The sequence below is a fragment of the Hyaena hyaena genome, unplaced genomic scaffold (assembly GCF_003009895.1).
Source record: "Hyaena hyaena isolate Hyena2069 unplaced genomic scaffold, ASM300989v1 scaffold_1196, whole genome shotgun sequence".
NCBI classification, from domain to species: domain Eukaryota; kingdom Metazoa; phylum Chordata; class Mammalia; order Carnivora; family Hyaenidae; genus Hyaena; species Hyaena hyaena.
The window spans coordinates 129,305-147,026 of record NW_024081830.1 but is presented as its reverse complement, the minus strand read 5'-3'; the positions used below and the strand labels follow the sequence as shown (position 1 = coordinate 147,026).

Sequence of the window (17,722 nt, the reverse complement as noted above, 5' to 3'; positions counted from 1 at the left end):
ATACGAGTGTTAAATAAGAGGTTAATATGTGAAAATATATTTTGGCTGAGTTTTAAGTCTACAGATCTGGAACCTGGAAACTTTTACATCCTTCATTTTGAAGCAGGGTTTTTCCTGCAGATGCTTTACTAAATATAAATACTCATTTCTACTGCAAAAAGGATACTTTGCAAGTAAATCTTTTTCCCTCTGGAGGCTTTTGTGTGGACAAGCAGCACTCAAGTATCTTTATTGAGGTCATTTCTGAATATTCCTTTTTGTTGATGTATGCCTGGTCTCTTGTTTCCTTAAGCATAATTCATTAAAATCACTTTGGGTGAGGACCTATGAGGGGTGAGTAAGCATTTACTTGGCATGTATCGTATCTGACACCAGCAGAGTTGGGCAGAACGGATGGAACAAAAGGAAGAATAGAAGGAAGACAAGAAAATGAAATCTTCAAAAACAAAAAAGGCAAAAATGGGGACCATTTGAAGCAATAGTTATAACCTCAGGTCCATAATTCTACAGTCACCTGCAGGGACTCATTCTTGGTGTCCTATTTTTGATGATTTTATAAAAGCCAGAATAAGATCTCAGAAAACTAGGGCCCCTCTTAGAAGGTCAGATTATCTTCTAGAGACTATTTTAGCTCCAAGAAGGAAGAAATTGGCTTGCGCTTTACAGATTTTGCTGCCGCATAGCATCCACATTGGTGTTTTATTAAATGCTATGATTAGCTAAGCAACCCCAGGCTCACTGAGGCTCAGGGTCCCCTCCCCCGATCTGAATTCTTTTGCTGGCTCTGTGTGTGTGTCAGGGTTAACAGTGAGCTTGGCCTTCAAAGTTCTTCCTCTGCCACTAGCGATTGGCAAGCTCTTGTACGTGTGTTACACCCCTAATGAAGGCCTGGTGTTTTTCTGGATTGGAGGAGGATGATCTTATTAAAACCCCTAGATTCTGGCTTCCTTAGAGAGGTTTATATATATGTAGGGCACACAGAGAGGAGGTAGCATGCTCAGCGAGGTTGGCCAGCACTTGGTAAATCCATAGGAACTCTTACAATTTGGTTTTAAACCTAGTGAAAGAATTTACCACATTGATGTTTTCTGCTATGTTTTTTCTTCTCCTAATTTCTAAGCTAGAAAATGAAAACACAGCCTGCTGGAATTGGAACTCTAGAAACCTTCGTGTGCACCGTCTAAGTGGGTTTCACACTGAGCCAGACAGCCTCTCTCTCTTGTGCTTTGTCCTGAGTAGAAAGTAGCAATGATTTTTGGAGTTTGGAAGGGGAATAATCATGGAAAAATAGAGAGGCGAGCGTGAGACGTAGTGAACCTTATATCTAGCAAAGAGGCTCCATCTTTTGAGCCTCCCAATGGTGTAGAGAGTCCAGTCTGATCGGCGACCACCTAATCGCTCTGAAGCCTTGATTTCAAGACTGCAGAATTAGGACAGTACTTGTCATATAGCCGCTTTATGAAAGTGCTATGAGGAATAATGAGCCAGTACTTTTAAACGCATTGCGTTCCTCAGTAAGGAAAAGGAAATCCTCTCTTATGCTACGTCATTGGTTCTCAACTGGGTGAACTTGAAACTCAAGTGACACTCGGTAATGTTTGGAGACCTTTGGCTGTCACAGTCTGGGGAGGTGGGTCCCACTTGCATCTGCTGACTGGAGGCCAGGGATATGGCTGACCACCCTCCAATACGTAAAGCATTCCTCCACAACAAGGGAATTTCCAGGCCAAAACGTCAATAGGGCCAATGCCTAGAAACCTTGCTCTAAGTTTAGATTTTATCATTAGTATTCTGGTTTTTGGATTATGAAGTTCATTGGTTTTTTGGTTTGTTTTTTTTTTTCTGAACAAATTTAAGTCTCTTAAAGACTCTTCAAAGTAGAAATGCAGTCTTTGGGAAATGATCTTATGAAAACGGATGTTAACACATCTCTGCAACGCCGTATTTGCCCGAGCAGGTGCATTAGAATCCATAGGTGACCCATTATTTCTTGTCTGTCTAGTGGAGTGCAGATTTAGCCAGTTTTTGCCTCACATGTCTGGATGACAGCTTAAATGAGCCACTTGCCTCCCTTCCCACTGCAAATTCAGAACCTTTTAACTGACCAGCATGTCTTAAAATGTGCTCCTAGTAATTGCCAATTACTTCCCAGCCACCTGCAGGTAAGGTGCCTGACGGACCTTCTTGGCAAGCCAGATATTCTGAGTTAGTTCACTGAGAATTCCACGGCATCTCCGACAGCCTGTCCACCCTTTGTCAAGAGGTTCATCCTCCTCCAGATATTGTCCGTTCTGGGAGAAGTTTTTTCTAACTTCTAGTGCCCGATGAAGAACGTGACCTCTCCTCCTTACTTAGAGCCTTATATGGGCTTCTGGCTGCTTTATTGCAGCATCTGAGGCACGTGGCCTCTTCTCTCAGAGTCATCAGTGCCTCTAGATACTTACCAGAGTGTCGGAAGCCATGGTGATGTTGTACACGGGTATACAGAGACAATAACATGCAGAGGCAAGAACACAGGGATTATTCCTGCAATTACTGCTCTGATTCAAATGCACTTGTACATGAAGGATGTTGATGTGCACACGGTCATTTCAATGGGCATTCAGCAGCCAGACATTTACAATTTATCTACACACGTATATTTTTTAAATCATCTGTGTCAGTTGCCGTGCATGTCTTGTAAATGGCACATTCCATACCTTCCTGGTTGCGCGGATGGCTTGGTCCCTGGTACCTGTGCAGCCCTGTGGGGCTTTCTCCCATTTCCCGGTTTGCATGCCTATTTCCCACAAGCCATCAGTGAAGCATATAGAGTGGGGTTTCTTTCGTGATTATTTGATTGGGAAAGAAAGAAAACACCTGGGCATCAAACTGAACCTTCTCGGAGGAAAAAACATCCTGGTGTTAGACAGTTATCATTTGGGGACCATAGACCCAACCATTCTTGGTTCTGATGCCATCTAAATGGTACCATGTGTTGTAACAATGATGACAAAATGGCGGTTATTATTTAGATGCTATCCCGGTGGTTAAAAGAAAGGTTTGAGAGGGATGTAATTTGGACATGCAAGTCTGCGAATTATTTATCTGCACATGACAGTATGAGCTGTGCTACGCCCTGCTTCACCGCACGTTGGGGAGATTTGCGCCACATTCCTGAAAGAAACTTCCAGGACAAAGCTCCGCCCGGTCAGACCTTGGGCCTCTTTTGCTCAAGACCCCGGTTTTCTAATTCCTTGCAGATAAGTCAAACAGAGAACGTGCCCTGTGACAAGGACACATTACAGAGCTCTGGAGACATCGTGGTTTTCCATATGGTGCCCAATTCTCCCTCGCCCTCCCCCACCCCAAAGAAAGCATTCCCTTCTTCCCAGGACAAAGGGGAGGGGAAGATCGTTTTATGTAACACACTAGTTAGCTAGTTCTTGCACGTGGAGGGACATCCCCAAAACACAGAAAAACAGAGATGTTTCCTACCTTGAGGACCCCCTCAAGTAAAACATTCGGTTCTTCTAATTGGCTCCTGCCTTGAAAGTAAGAGAATGCTATGAGCAGTTAGGCCTAGGACAGAGTGACAGAGTTCAGAATTCATTGCCAGTTAAGGGATTCTTCTACGGGACAGAAAGAGCCTTCTCTTGAGCTCCAGGAGACAGCTGTCTAGGAGAGCGCAGATCCCTATCTGGGCAGACCCCTAGCTGGGGACATAAGGAAGTGTCAGCACCGGGGCATCATTGCTGGGTGATCCCACACGGATGATGGCTGTCCGAGTGTGAGGGCAAGAGTGCAATTTGAACAAGACCGAGTTGGAAACAGAGTGGAACTGACCTGGGTCCCTGAGGTCTCTCCTTTTCTAGGCTAACGTCATGTTTTAACCAAACCTTGCACGTTGAGCTTTCTTTCCTAATGCGCTGAGCTGCACGATGACTTCAGAATACTATGAAGCTTCCCCACGCCTCTCGTGTTTCGGCGGAGGGTGGGCTGGGTTGCCCACAGTGCAACCTGCGCGCTGCCTGAAGGCTAACTGCCTGGGAGCAGGCTGCTTCTCTGGGAGGTGAAAACAGACAGCCGACTGCTCTCCTTGAGGCTCACTTTTATTGTTATCATGAGCGTTACTGTTAGCATTTCGTATTTTGTGCATGCTTCAGAATCCCCAGCCCATTATTCTGTGTCATGTTCTTCCATAATAGTGGGTGGCCAGGGAAGCAGGTGACCATTCTCCCATCTTCTTGCAGTCCTTGACGCCCTCCGAGGCTGCTTGTCACCCAGTAGGGAGCTTGACCTTCCTTCTAGAAATCAGGAATGTCAATGGACTCACATCCCAGGGCCAGCCCTAATGTGTGGCACTGCCTTCATGCACACCACACTCCCGGGCTGCTTCCCACGTGAGCACAGATGGGTTGGCTACGGCCTGTTTGGGGGGCAGCTGAGTAATAACTCATGTTCTCCGTCATGGTGGCACTGGCCCATATCCTTCAACTTGTGGAGAACCCCTAGAGTTTAACTGGTGTGAAAGAGAGGACTTGGCTCTGGAGACCATCTCCAATTCACATAGACAAAGTTGAAAAGAACAAATGTTCCCTTTCTCAGCTTGAAGTTGTTAAGGGGATACAGGCCTGTTGGCGACTTGCAGTAAAAGGTGGCTTCACATAACACAGACGATACGCACTCTTTATCGCTTGCTCTGTTCTTCATGCTACTAACCGGATTCTGTTGATATTATTTTTATTTTAGTGGGGTTTTTTTGGGGGGGTGTCGCTTTGCATGTCGTTCTTCCTCTTGGCTGTTTAGTTGCAGGGGTTGTGACCCTTTTCCTTTCTGTGATTCAGGTGCCTCACTCTTTCCTTTCCAGGTTCTTCCAGTTCTTTTAACATGTCAAACTCTGGAGATTTGTTCATGGGCGTGCAGTCACTCAATGGGGACTCTTACCAAGGGGCCCAGGTTGGAGCCAACGTGCAGTCACAGGTAGGGACCCAGCCAATGTGCCACCAGGTGAATGCAGTGGAGTCCCAGAGCCCTCGGTCATATTGGCACTTGCCAGTTCTGTCCAGAGAGAGAGGGAGATGGTGAGAGAGGGAGAGATGGGCGGGGAGAGAGAGAGAAAGAGAGAGAGAGAGAGAGAGAGAGAGAGGGCAAGGCAGAAACAAAATCTTACCAACCAAACCAAACCAAAACCAAAGACAGCCATGGTCATGGGGAATCTCGTCCACACTTTGTGAATGCATTTGGCTCTGGCTTGTCAGCCACACTGGGAAAGCAAGAGAAGAGCAAGCACAGGGTGAGGTGACCAAGGCCTGCCGGGCATGTGGACCAGCAGTGTCTTCGTTCCTTATTGAAGGGAAGGGAGGAGGAGTTCAGTCCATTGTCTCACATCGCAGGCCTCCCTCTTGTTCATGGTTTCCCAGGCTCAATATTTGCCAGCTAAGGAAGTAATTGATGAGTAGGCAAATACCTTCATATCTCCTACTTTGTTTTGGGCTTTAAAAACAGCCAGCCAGGTTGACTAAACTCATCTTCTCGGGCATCTTTGAGGTCAAGGAACTTGGGTTTCTGGTCACTAGTCAGAGCCCGTGTTGGGAAGCAAAAATCAGGTCGTGTGGTGTAGACCCTTGGTACCCATTAGCAAGCAGCCCGCCCTCACTACACCTCAGGAAGCCACCCTCTGGTGTCAGCACAGAGCCTGCTGGGAGAGGGTAAAGTCAAATGATCTGGGTCAGGGTTGCTAGGGAAGTTGGGGGCCACCTTAGCCCACTCCCCAACCCTGCGTGTGGAACAGGAAACCCTAAGTGCCTGGAAGAGACCAACTGGCCAGTGATTCGGCCCCTCGCCCAGGAAATGCTGCCTGGGGACGAGTGTGAGGAGCCATGATCAGACTGGTCAAGCGAACGAGCAGCTGGCCGTCACCCGAGTCCTCGGAAAGATGGTGTTGGTCACAGACGGCTCTCTCTGTGAGGTGGCTGCCCGCGCCGCCTCCAGACAGAGCCTTGACTTGTGTAGGGAACCAGCAAAGGAGAAGCTCTGGTGGGTTATCTGTACGAAAGGAGGGGTGGCTCCTTCGCTCCGTCCTCTCCCCCTGCTTCTGTCCCCTGGTCCCTGCCGTCTCATGCAGCGCTGGGAGTCCGTTTCAGCGGCGGGAATCCCAGGTTTCTTTGACCCTTCTCCCGTCCTGCTAACTGAACTCAGAAAGCAAAACAGAGTCGGCAGATAGAGAGGCCGGCCTCCTGCTAGCGGGCCCCTCCCGGGGAGGATACCTCCACCATGATCGCAGTTAACGCGGTAGCCTGCGCGATGATTCTCTGCCTTCCTTTGCCTGCATCTCCCTGACTAATCTCCTCTCTGTTGTTGTTCATCTGTTTAGGTGGATACCCTTCGCCATGTTATCAGCCAGACAGGAGGATACAGTGACGGACTCGCAGCCAGTCAGATGTACAGTCCGCAGGGCATCAGTGTAAGAAAACAAGGCACCCCCGCCCTTTGTGTTTCTTCTATCATAACCAATTATTTCAAAGCCACGGGGCTCGGAATGCCACTTAGTAGGACTCATCTTAGCTCTACGGCCGCCTGGCTTCTTGTGTCTGTATCGGCCACGCCGGAGGCGGCCTTCCACCCACACAAAAAGTGGCGACTGGGCAGGCTTCACGCAGGCAGCTGGCGTCTAGGGCTGTCACACGCGATCAGCGTTCTCATGGCACCTGCGGCCACTCGCGTTCAGCCGAGAGGAGCCGCTAAACAGGTGACACCGAGCACAACAGTGGTAGGAAATGTCGCCGCGAGCTGGGGCCTGGGGACCTGGGCAGGAAAACCAGTGGCCAAAATCCATTGCATCCCGGTCTGTGGTCTAAAAAAAAAAACCAAGAGCCTATCTCCCTTCTAAGGACAAAAAGGAGAAAAGAAATTAACACAGAGGCTGGGTGTGTTGAAGGGCCAGGGAGGGTGTGGGCCATCTTGTTCTTGGGCGCGCTGGCGGCTCTGACTAGCATGAAAATTCATAGCGACAAGCTGTGTCGCACAGAGTGAAATCGATCAGACAGACACAAGGAGAACCGAATGTAGATTTGGGACAGCAATCCAACTTGATTTCTCAGATCAATCGTCTGCTATCTCAGCAGCGGTGACAGCAAGCTGGGACAAGAGGCAGCCTGGAAAAGGAGGCTGTTCTTTAGATCAGGGGGTCATTTCCTGGGCTTTTCGAGGTCGCAGGAAGCGCCATTAGAACTATTGGCTCAGAACAGTGGAAGAAAACTGTGGTTGATTGATGGTGACGATTTCCTGTTTGTTTCCATTGTTGTGATTCAACTGAATTGGGGATGAAATGAAGCAAAAGTAGGCGGGACATATTAATGTCATCCCAGTCTATACTCATTGAGGTATTGTGTCTGCAGTGAGGAAGGTGATGGCTCCTTCCACCTGCATGGCTCAAGTCAAATATGACTAAGCCCAGACTAGAAGGAATCAATGGAATACCAACTGGTTCATCACAAGGAATGGTTGAAAGAGTTAGGAATTCTTAGCCTGTAAAAGAGAAAATGTGGTAGGTATATAGTAATTTTAAACACATTGTTGGTGAGGAAGATTGGATTCATCATGAGTGATCGGAAGAGGGGAAGGATAGAAGCACAGAGCTGAAGATACAGAGAAATACATCTCACTTCACCATTTGATGGGCCTTTCTCATAGAGCTGTCCAGAGAAGGGATTGGCTTCCTGGGGAGGTTAAGATTTCCCCGTCATCAGAGCATTTGAACATGGTATAGCTAGCTCCTTAGGACGTCAGAGAAAGGAGTCAAGTTACCAATTTATAAGTGTCTTGGTGACTCTTAAGGCCCCTCCAGTTAGGACTCCTCTATTTTCTACCTTCTTTAGGCGGAATCTATGCCAAAGTTGTATGATATTTATCAAGTCGCTCTCTGGTGGGAGATGGAGGAGATCAAAGCTAACCCTATTGAACATACTCTGGGCAATCGTGGCAATTTTCCAGAAAGGATTTCCAGAACAGAGCCATGCTTCTCTTCTTATGCTTCTGCTAATTGTTATTACCATATTAATGGCTGACTTGCTGGAAACCTGCTTAGAAAAATACAGGACACTTGGTGGAAGGCTTATGTTCTCAAAGATGGGTTTCAGCTGAATGAAGTTGCCCTGTGCTGCTTGGTGTGGGGATTTCAAGCACATACGCATTTATGCATTTTCTGAAGATAGATTTTTTTGTGTGCAGAGAAAGCTTCCCTCTATATAGGTGGGAGACAGGAAGACGAGGAAAGTACCAGAGGGTGGGGGCGAATATGGCACATTCCAAAAAGGAACTGCAGAAAGTCTATGTGAGTGGGCAGGAAATGGGCTCACACTTCTGCTCTGTGGTATCTTTCTTCCTAACTGGGTAGTGCAGAAGGGGGTGCCACTCAGGTCTGGGGTGGGGGTGGGTGGGGTCAACCTTGACCCCTCTGATGTTATCTGGTGGGCTGGGAATCATTTCTGCAAGAGTGTAACCAAACATATGCAGACAATTATATCTGATTATATAAGCTTACCGCAGAAACTGAGCTTGAAAATGCCACACGGAGGAGTCTCTGGTTGTGCGTTAATTTGTTCCCTGGGAACCGTGTTTATTTTATTTCTGGGTCTTTAATATGCAGGGTAAATGATTCAAAGCCTGATCGTGGTAGGATACGTGCCTTTGGTATCCATTTTAAACTTTACCTTGTGCCACCTGCAGGAGACAAAGCCGGTTAGAGCGAGCTGTGTTTTTAGACCATGGTATTCGACCCAGACACGTGTGTACGTGCAGAGTGGGGCTCTGGCTGCCGGGAGAAGAAAGAGGGAAAGAGGGAGACAAGAAGAGATGAGGGCAGGAATGAGAGGTTTGAGCCAATAAGTAAAAATAAACAATTCCCAAACCCAAGGCAGCAATGGAATTCCCAGCTGGACTCTGGATTGTGTTTCATTTGGCGGAGGACATTTTCTGGGCAGCCTTTATCTGCTCCCCTGGCTGGGTTTGCATAGCGCTCGTATCTTATCCAACCAATGTCTATTTTAAATCCCATCAAGTTCAGACCACGTGTCTTTCAGTGAGCCCAGGTGGCAAAGGTATGGAAGGTTGGGAAAGAGCTGGGAGACCCTGGCCCTGGTCACTCTCTGGTGTCCATTGGGTAGGCATCGTACCTCTCTTCCAGAAAACGGGGCCAGTAATTCCCACCCTTTAATACCCCAAGGGCCGCTTTAGGGAAACTGAGAAAATACGGAGGAAAGGGCTTGGCAAAGCAGAAGTTGTTCACCTGAATGCAGTATGAAGTTCTAAGTGATAACTTTCTCATTTTACCTTGTTTTCTCCTTTTGTGGGAGCAGTTTTTTACAGTAGGTAGGTCCTAGTTAGGATTGGTTAGGACACTGTTGTCACATTTTTCGCTCCTGGTGTGAAGCGATGCTTTCTAAAAGGATGTAGAGTTCACAAGTTCTGTACACCCTCTTCCTTAGTGGTGGCGCACTCAGGTCCTTTGTGCTCTCAGATGACAATGGACGGCACTTAGCAGCTTAGAAGGGCCCTGAAGAATGGAGGGAGGTTATACTACTTCCGGTCAATCAGAGCCCCGTCCGTAGATCACTCAGCTATCACGTTGTTCTTCTCTTTCCTTTCTCACGGACATTGCCCTCGTTCTAAATTAGTTCATTGGCTTGGCCATTTCACGTAACCATTTTTCTAGTCACTGTTACTGCCTTCGGTATCTCTTCTCTCCAGCATACACCCTCTGAATTGTGCCATTCCTTGCCCGGAAATCACCAATGCCAGTCTTGCTGCCTACCTAAATAGGTTCAAACCCCAAGTCCAACATTCAGGGTCTCCCGCACTCTGGCCCCAACCTACCTGCCCTTCCGCCTCATCCTTCTGACATCCAGGTAGAATTTGGGTGCTAGGCAACGTGGTCAGTTCATTGTTACCTGGTTACTCACATCCCCCTGTGTTTGCTCATGGTTACCACCTACATAAATGCCCTTCATTCCTGTGCCACCTTCCCCATGCCTGCCTCCCCACCCTCAACCCTTCGCTTCCCCAGTCACAGCCATCTCCTCCTTGCTGCCTGTGTTTTCCTTCTTAGCCCTTCTCTCCTGCTTCTTTGTGCCCCATCACACATATACTTCCCTTGCATTATAGATATGTCAACAGACAGACTTGATTGGTCTTCGTGCCTTTCACTCCCGAATATTTCCTAAGTATTTCCTAAATGCCTGTATTAGTTGCTCAAAACATGTTTACTGATGAACGAATCAGGTAAGAGAAGACAAGTCGCCATTGGATTTAAAAAGTGCGTTCAGTGACCAATATCCACAGCAGTGAAGTATCTGGTGGTGGTTTTTATTTACTTTATTTACTTTGCTTTACTTTTTATTTATTTACTTTACTTACATGCTTTACTAACCCACAAATATCCCGTGTCTTTAGTTCCAAACTTTGTCCAGTCTTCCCTTTTATAAACAGTTTCTGAACCTTTTGGCCAGTGTGGATTCTCAGAGAATATGATTCGATTCAGCATTAAATCCATGAAGCTAGATAGTGATGATATTGTCAAGAAGATGATCCCTTTGAATTCTGCAGAATTTCTCCTGTCCTCAAAGAAAACCTGTGCCAAAACCTATTGGTGGGATACCACCATTGTAGCAATAGAACGTCGTTTCTGGTGGCCTTTTCTCTTTGACATCTCTACCAGATGGAGCGCTGAAACCTCCAGGGACAGACATGTAGGGGGTAGAAGCAACTTGAAATCGGGATCCTTCTGTGGCTTTGCTTTCGATAAGAGTCATCACCTCTGTATTTTTGCTTCATCTGTAAAATTTAACAGATAATAAGCCAGCTCCAAATTCCCCTTCAGCTCCATAGATCTAGAGTTTTTCCAGTATGTTCTTTGGTTCCTCTTGTCAGCTCCAGGGATGCCAGACTCCATTGTAGGCTGGTCTCCCCAGAGAACGCTTTGGGTAGACTTAGCCCCTGCCATTCCTTCTAGCCTCCCCCACTGCTCTCCCCTAAAATTGTATCTTGAGGTCCTAAATGGGGAGGAGAAAGAGCTTTCATTACATGAACCTTTCCCTGTGAATTCTCAGAGATCTGTGGAAGCAGAAAGCCTTATTCTTCCCGGGGCGGAACACTTTATTTTTAATTATTTTCAAATGTGAGTTAAGGGAGTGAGTTCACTCCAGCCAATTTTAAATGTACATAGAAACCCCTGGAAAGAGAAGGGAAAAAAAAGCAACCCTTGTAAGATGTTTCTTATTCAAGAGTTTTAGTGAAGATGGAAATAAAGTGTTAGCGTTCTCACTGTAAAGTCATAGTGCCACGAATGTCAGTTTATGACAGAAATATCTCGTGAGTTTTGCTTTGTGATAATTATAGGCATGGAAAATCAGAGATGAAATGTCTCTCTTTGTAAACCACAGCATACGTATTGTTGTTTTGGTTTGCTTTTCTCCCATGTTAGACAAAGGGAAAAAGGGACACTTATTGAGGAAATAAATAAAATATAAATCATGAGGATAAAAATAGCATCCTATTGAAGTGAACACATTGCAGGCGCTTCGATATCAGAAGGGTTACTTGGTAATACTTGGCCATGTGCCATCATTTTAATTTTTCCTTAACTACTTCTGAGAGACCTCCTTCCACTTAAAGTACATATTAATAAGATGTTGCCACGTGTGAAAGTGTAGGACTGGGAAGTTAGGGTGATAATTAAAATTCATATGCAAATCTTTAAAATCTCATTTTAATTATGTGAAGTTTTAATTCTTCTATTTTGCCAAGTGGAATTTGAAATGTGAAGGTATGAAAACATATCCAGATATGCTCCTTGGTTACCTGCCTTCGAGTACCTTCTGAGGCTTGCTACAAGAGGCCAGTGAACAGCCCCAGGCTAGAAGGATAAAAGGGGTGAGGAGAATTGACAGATCTGAACATGGTGAACCAAGCTCCAGAGGGTTTGAAGGCAGCAGGAATGGGGTAGATGGACCCCTGCCTTCCAGAAGCTTCCAGCCTGCCTTTCTTTTATGGTAGAGTGGAAAGGAAATGAGGAAGCCCCTTTAGTTTCTTATCTGATGAGGCCTTTAAACCTTAATACCATGTGAACTCAGCATTTGAGAAGGGAAAAGCATTTTACTTGAGCCCACAATTGTTGAAGAAGCAAAAAAAAAAAAAGTCTTAATATTTTAATTTTCTATGCATCCATTGTTTTTCCTCAGTGGCCAGGGGAAAGCCCGTAAAGGTACAGAAAATGAATGAGTCCAAATAGTCCTGTGGCATCTTTGTACACTGACACGCTCATATGTTCGTGTGTTCATCCATGCATCGTCCATCCATCCATTCAATAAGTGAGTCATCCGTAGTATTTTTGACCTTGGCGAATGAGACAACATCCTATTATATCCAGGTCAGGTTGGGGAAAGCCTGTACCTGAGATTATGTAAAATCCTGATGCCAGTCAGCACATGTTTCAGTTTTCAGTGTCGTTCATCACTTTGTGACCAGGTTTCCTGTTCTTAGAATACTCGAACAAGGGAGCCAGTCAATTCTCAAGTTTAGGAAAGAGAATCTGAAAGTGGGTTCTACAGCAGAAGAGAGGGACTCAAGACCAACCTGCAGTAATTTACAAAATGTACCCTCCTCCATACTGCGGGCTTATAATACGTATCCCGGTTGTAGAGACACCTCATCCCTCTGTAGAAGTCGTCACAGAGAATTCTGTTGATCTCAAACCTAGTTTTAAACAAGATCACATTCATAGGATGTGTGGTTGTGCATGTACGCATGTGTGCGTATTCTGTTTTCTGCCTGTGTGACCGTGGACAAATCACTTTCCCTCAGTACGACTTGGTTTCCTGGACTCTAAAAAAGACAACTGAGCTTAGATGTCTATGGCCTCTTCCAGTATCATATGCTACTTAGAAGACATGATGTTTTCCCGTTTCCAGGAAAATACAACAGGAAAGGAAATAGTTCCGAGCTACAAATGAAAGGGAAATTTGTCTTTTGGAAAAGAGTCGCATCTGTGAGATGACAGTGTACGCCATACTGTTTTCATTGGAAATTGGTATTTTACAGCTTCCTGTCCAGTTGGGCCCACATCTGGCCCTGTCACCATGCTATCCTTGGGCTAGGATCTGGTCAGTTTTTCCAGACTCAAGGCGGTCCCGCTGTCTGCTCTATAAAGAAAAAATTCACAACCTCAAAAGGGCAGTTTGTTTTTGTAGTTACTCCTGAAAGTGGCCGGGTTCATCTAGACCTCAGTAAAAATTACGCTAATGAATTGGCAGAATTTAATTGTGGGAAACATTGGCATTGGTATCTGCTGATGGCTTCCTTGCCTTGTGGGAAGGAGTTACATGTTCTTAGCTTGTTTTCAGGCAAAAATATGAGACCCGTGTCTTTGATAATCCAGTTGTTATTTTAAAATTTGGTACTTAAAAAAAATCTCTATTTGACTCTGAGTTTGGGGAAACTTTTTCCCATATCTCTAAATATTAAGTGTTTATATTCTCCGCTTAAAGAAATAAGGCAGAAGGTTTGAGTTTGAGTCTAGAACAACTCACCAGATAACTAAATAAATGAATAAATGCTTTATTAAACAAGTGTTTATTGAGAACCTTCTAATATCCACCGCCAGAAATACAAATATCCTAAGACATGGTTCTTGTGCTCTGTAAAGTCACAGAACCCTAGAAAGGCTCGGAGTTAATCTCATTCCAGCCCTGCTTCTATGAGAGGGAATGTCTCTACCTATACCCAATATAGTCACCATAATATTATTTTTAAAGAATTGGGGGAACGGGCCATTGTGAAAGGAATTTTCACATACAATCATACTCCTGCCAACTAAAAATCTGAGTAGCTTATAATCATGGATTGACATTTGCCATTCTTCTACAGATTTTACAAGGAACCGTGCCAAAAGCTATTCTTTCCTTTTAGACCCAGGCTATCCCCAAGTACTTTCTCACTGATGGCAATGTTCTATCTCAGTGCTGTCTAATAAGTTAACCATTAGCCACACATGGCTGTTGAGCACTTGAAATATGGCTAGTGTGACTGAAAAAACAAATTCTGAACTGTATCTAATTTGAGTTAATTGAAATTTAAATGGCCACATGTGGCTAGTGGCGGCCATATTGACACAGAACATTCTAGATGCCAGTCATGGAGTAGCCACCGAAGGTGGGATGATAATGTTGAAGCGGCAGCCGTGGTGAAAAACAGGAGACTTGCTAACACAGAGCACAGAAAAGCATGCTTTCTGCTTAAATAAGCCTTTCTTAATGTTAATAGCACTCTTCATTAAAAATTAACCGTGCACGGGAAGCAGGAAGTTAACTGTGATTAGCATCATATGCTTTAAACAATGAAATAATTGGAGGAAGGTGTAAAATATAAATACATAAATGCCACATTCATATGACTCTATTTGTAGCATTTTCAACTCTGACTGCCATTAATTCATCTAACCTGATAATTTTCAAGCCTAAGCAGGACATGTCTTTGAACTCCTCTTGAACCCTTTCTTTACCTCTAAAAACCCTTTGGGGCTTATAGGAGATCTCATCTGTTTCACCTTTCTGAGGTGCCCAGAGCCTTCTCTGGTGGCCACTGCTTAGTTGTTCCTTCCTCCCTGACCTGCTGGCCTTGTCAGAGCGTGGCCCGCAGATCAGCAACATTGGCATTGACTGGGAGCTTGTGAGCAGTGCAGACTCTCGGGCCCCACCAAGACTGTTAAGTCAGATTCTGTGCTTTAACCAGATGCCCCAGTGATTCCTAAGCACATTAAGTTTGAGAAGCTCTGCTCTAGCAAGAAGCACATTTAAATGCTGCTTAAGGGGGCGCCTGGGTGGCTTAGTCGGTTAAGCGTCCGACTTTCGCTTAGGTCATGATCTCGTGGTTCGTGGGTTCAAGCCCCGCGTCGGGCTCTGTGCTGACTGCCAGCTCAGACCCTGGAGCCTGTTTCAGAGTCTGTGACTCCCTCTCTCTCTGACCCTCCCTTGCTCACGCTGTCTCTCTCTCTCTCTCTCTCTCTCTCTCTCTCTCTCCCCTAGAAATAAATAAAACATTAAAAAATAAAATAAAATAAAATAAAATAAAAATGCTGCTTAAGACTTACCCACGAGAAGAGATTATGTTGTTTTCCTTGCATTAAGGATGTTACCTTTAAAGTTTCCCCCCAATGTTTTATTTTCAAGTGTTTCAAACATACAGAAGACTTGGAAGAATTTTACATTAAGACCAGTACACCCACCACCTATAATTCTGTGATCAATAATTCGTTCTACTGGCTTGATCACACATCTGTCCATGTCTGCATCCTTCTACCCATCTACCAATCCAGCTTACTTTTTCTTTCTTTTTCTTTTTTCTTTTTAATGTTGTTGGGGTTTTTTGTTTTTGTTTTTTACTTTTGAGAAAAACAGACAGTGTGAGTGGGGGAGGAGCAGAGAGAGAGAGAGAGAGGGAGACGCAGAATCTGAAGCAGGCTCCAGGCTCTGAGCTGTCTGCACAGAGCCCGACACAGGGCTTGAATTCAGGGCTGGAGAGATAATGACCTGGGCTGAAGTCAGATGTTTAACTGACTGAGCCATCCAGGTGCCCCTTAGCTTACTTTTTCTGATCCATTTCAAAGTAAATTGTAGACAGCAGGACAGGTTCACCTAAATAAACGTCACTGGTATGTGTATCATTAACTAGAGTTCATTATTTGATTGTAGTTTTTTTCTCTCTTCTGGGGTAAAATGGTACGCAATTAAGTGTGCAGAGAAGAAGTGTATGTTTTTTTGAGCTTTGACGAATGTAGTGCATTTGCATAGAGGTTTACTATCCTCACTTTTTTGTGTCTGTCCCTTTGTGATCGTTCACAAAAACAAAAACGAAGGCAAAGGAAGGACAGAGCACAGATTGTCCATAGAATAGTCTGTTCTTCTCCAACGTGTCAGATGCCTCTCTCATCACTACTCGCTCCCTCCCTCGACCTGAGCGTCAGACTCTGCTAAAAAGTCCATTTTACATCAAATTGGGTGCTTCGTTCGACACTTGCCTTAGGTTCTGCCTTGATATCACTGCTTTTAAAGAGACTTGAGTTCCCTTTTCCATAATTTAAAACTTTTTAAATTTTTTTTATTTTTGAGAGAAACAGAGTACGAGTGGGGGGGGGGGGCAGAGCGTGGGGCGGGGGCGGACAGGCAGAGCGAGAGACAGACAGACAGACAGAATTCCAAGCAGGCTCCAGGCTCCGAGCTGTCAGCACAGAACCCAACTTGGGGCTCGAACCCACGGACCGTGAGATCATGACCTGAGCCGAAGTCAGACGCTTGACCGACTGAGCCCCCCAGGTGCCCCTGTTATCTCTCAAAGGCGCACACCTGTCCAAAATTATTTCTCCTTAGAGAAGCAACCCGTTGTGGGAGTGTGCAAGCCCATCTTCAGCCAACTCCAAGATGAAGGGGATATGGGGGGGGGCGGGAGTGAAGCTCTGAGGAGAGAAGTTCCAGGCCCCTCTCATGCCAGGGCTGGGAGTCAGAGAGAGACCCAGTGTCACAGCTGAACACTGTGCCCATTCTGCGGAGAAGGAGAGCCAAGGCACAGCAGACTCCACACTCACAATTCCAGGGCAGGTCTGACCTTCCACCAGCACCCATACTGAGAACCCTAACTTGTAACGTTTAGTGTGTGTCCTGGAACAGTCCAGTGTTTTCACTTACACGCTCTTCTCCATTTCATGGATGAGAAAACAGACACAGAGAGATTAAGTCATTTCCTCAATATCCAATAGCCAGAAAGGGCTAGAGCCCGGATGTGGACCTGCCCAAGTCTGACTCCAGACCCTCTGTTCTTTCTCTTTGTCCAGAGAGAGTCTTGAGCTTCTAGTTCTTATGTTAAGTAAAGGAAATTGGCAAGAACCTTACCCTACAAGAATCTGTTACGTTTCCTGGTCATAAATATTTTAGAGCCTGGCTGATAGGGGAAAGAATGAGAACGCAGTTGTGACTATTACGTTATGTATCCTTTCTGGGCGGCACATGGAGTGCTTAAGACCGTTTGGTTCTCGTACTAAAATTAAATCTAAAAGTTACATAGGAAGTCCTTCCCTGGATATGGCCTATATGACACCACTCTTGTGTCTTATTGGCTTAACCAACCGAGCCAGGGACCCAGTGATCTTACAGGAGAGAGAGCAGAAACTTTAGATCCAGTGTCTCCTTATGGAGAAATTTGGTGGTTCATTAAAATAGATGGCAAGACTGTTTGAGCAATCCAGGTATGAAATCAAGAGAAATCTTTTTTTTTTTTAATTTGGGGACAGTAAACTAGAAGAATAGGAAAATTTTACCTGTTAACTCAGTAGCTTACCCACGTTAAATAATGGCTTTAGAGGGGGAAGGTTAGCATTTAAAAAAAAAATGGGGAAAGGGCTCCCGGGTGCCTCAGTCGGTTAAACGTCCGACTTCGGCTCAGGTCATGATCTCCCGGTTCGTGGGTTCGAGCCCTGTGTCGGGCTCTGCACTGACAGCTCGGAGGCTGGAGCCTGCTTCGGATTCTGTGTCTCCATCTCTCTCTGTTTCTCTCCTGCTTGCTCTTTCTCTCAAAAATGAATAAATAAACATTTAAAAAAAAAAAAAAGAAACTAGGGGAACAACGTACAGAAGTAACGCTCCCTCCCGGACCAACAGGAAGGATAAGAAGGGTCCACCTCGCTTTTCCATGGCTT

General features: G+C 45.5%; 1 protein-coding gene and 1 long non-coding RNA gene across 5 annotated transcripts in view; one reads left to right on the top strand and one right to left on the bottom strand.

Moving 5' to 3' along the window:
- PBX1 (PBX homeobox 1) overlaps positions 1-17,722 on the top strand; it is a 293,334-nt gene that overhangs the window by 260,464 nt on the left and 15,148 nt on the right. For 2 of the 3 annotated variants that reach the window (XM_039222847.1, XM_039222846.1), the window contains 2 exons: positions 4,850-4,962; positions 6,356-6,445. In XM_039222847.1, the coding sequence (XP_039078778.1) occupies positions 4,850-4,962; positions 6,356-6,445 (203 nt within the window). The remainder of the gene's footprint in view (positions 1-4,849; positions 4,963-6,355; positions 6,446-17,722) is intronic. The other variant, XM_039222848.1, reaches the window with a different exon arrangement.
- Positions 4,980-9,881, bottom strand: LOC120224583. Of its 2 annotated transcripts, none has more exons than XR_005526617.1 (4): positions 9,856-9,881; positions 9,313-9,535; positions 8,525-8,794; positions 4,980-5,040 (listed from the first exon to the last, which is right to left on the bottom strand). It is a non-coding gene; the product is annotated as an uncharacterized LOC120224583 (long non-coding RNA). The 2 variants fall into 2 exon arrangements; XR_005526618.1 differs by having other exon boundaries at positions 4,986-5,040; positions 8,694-8,794.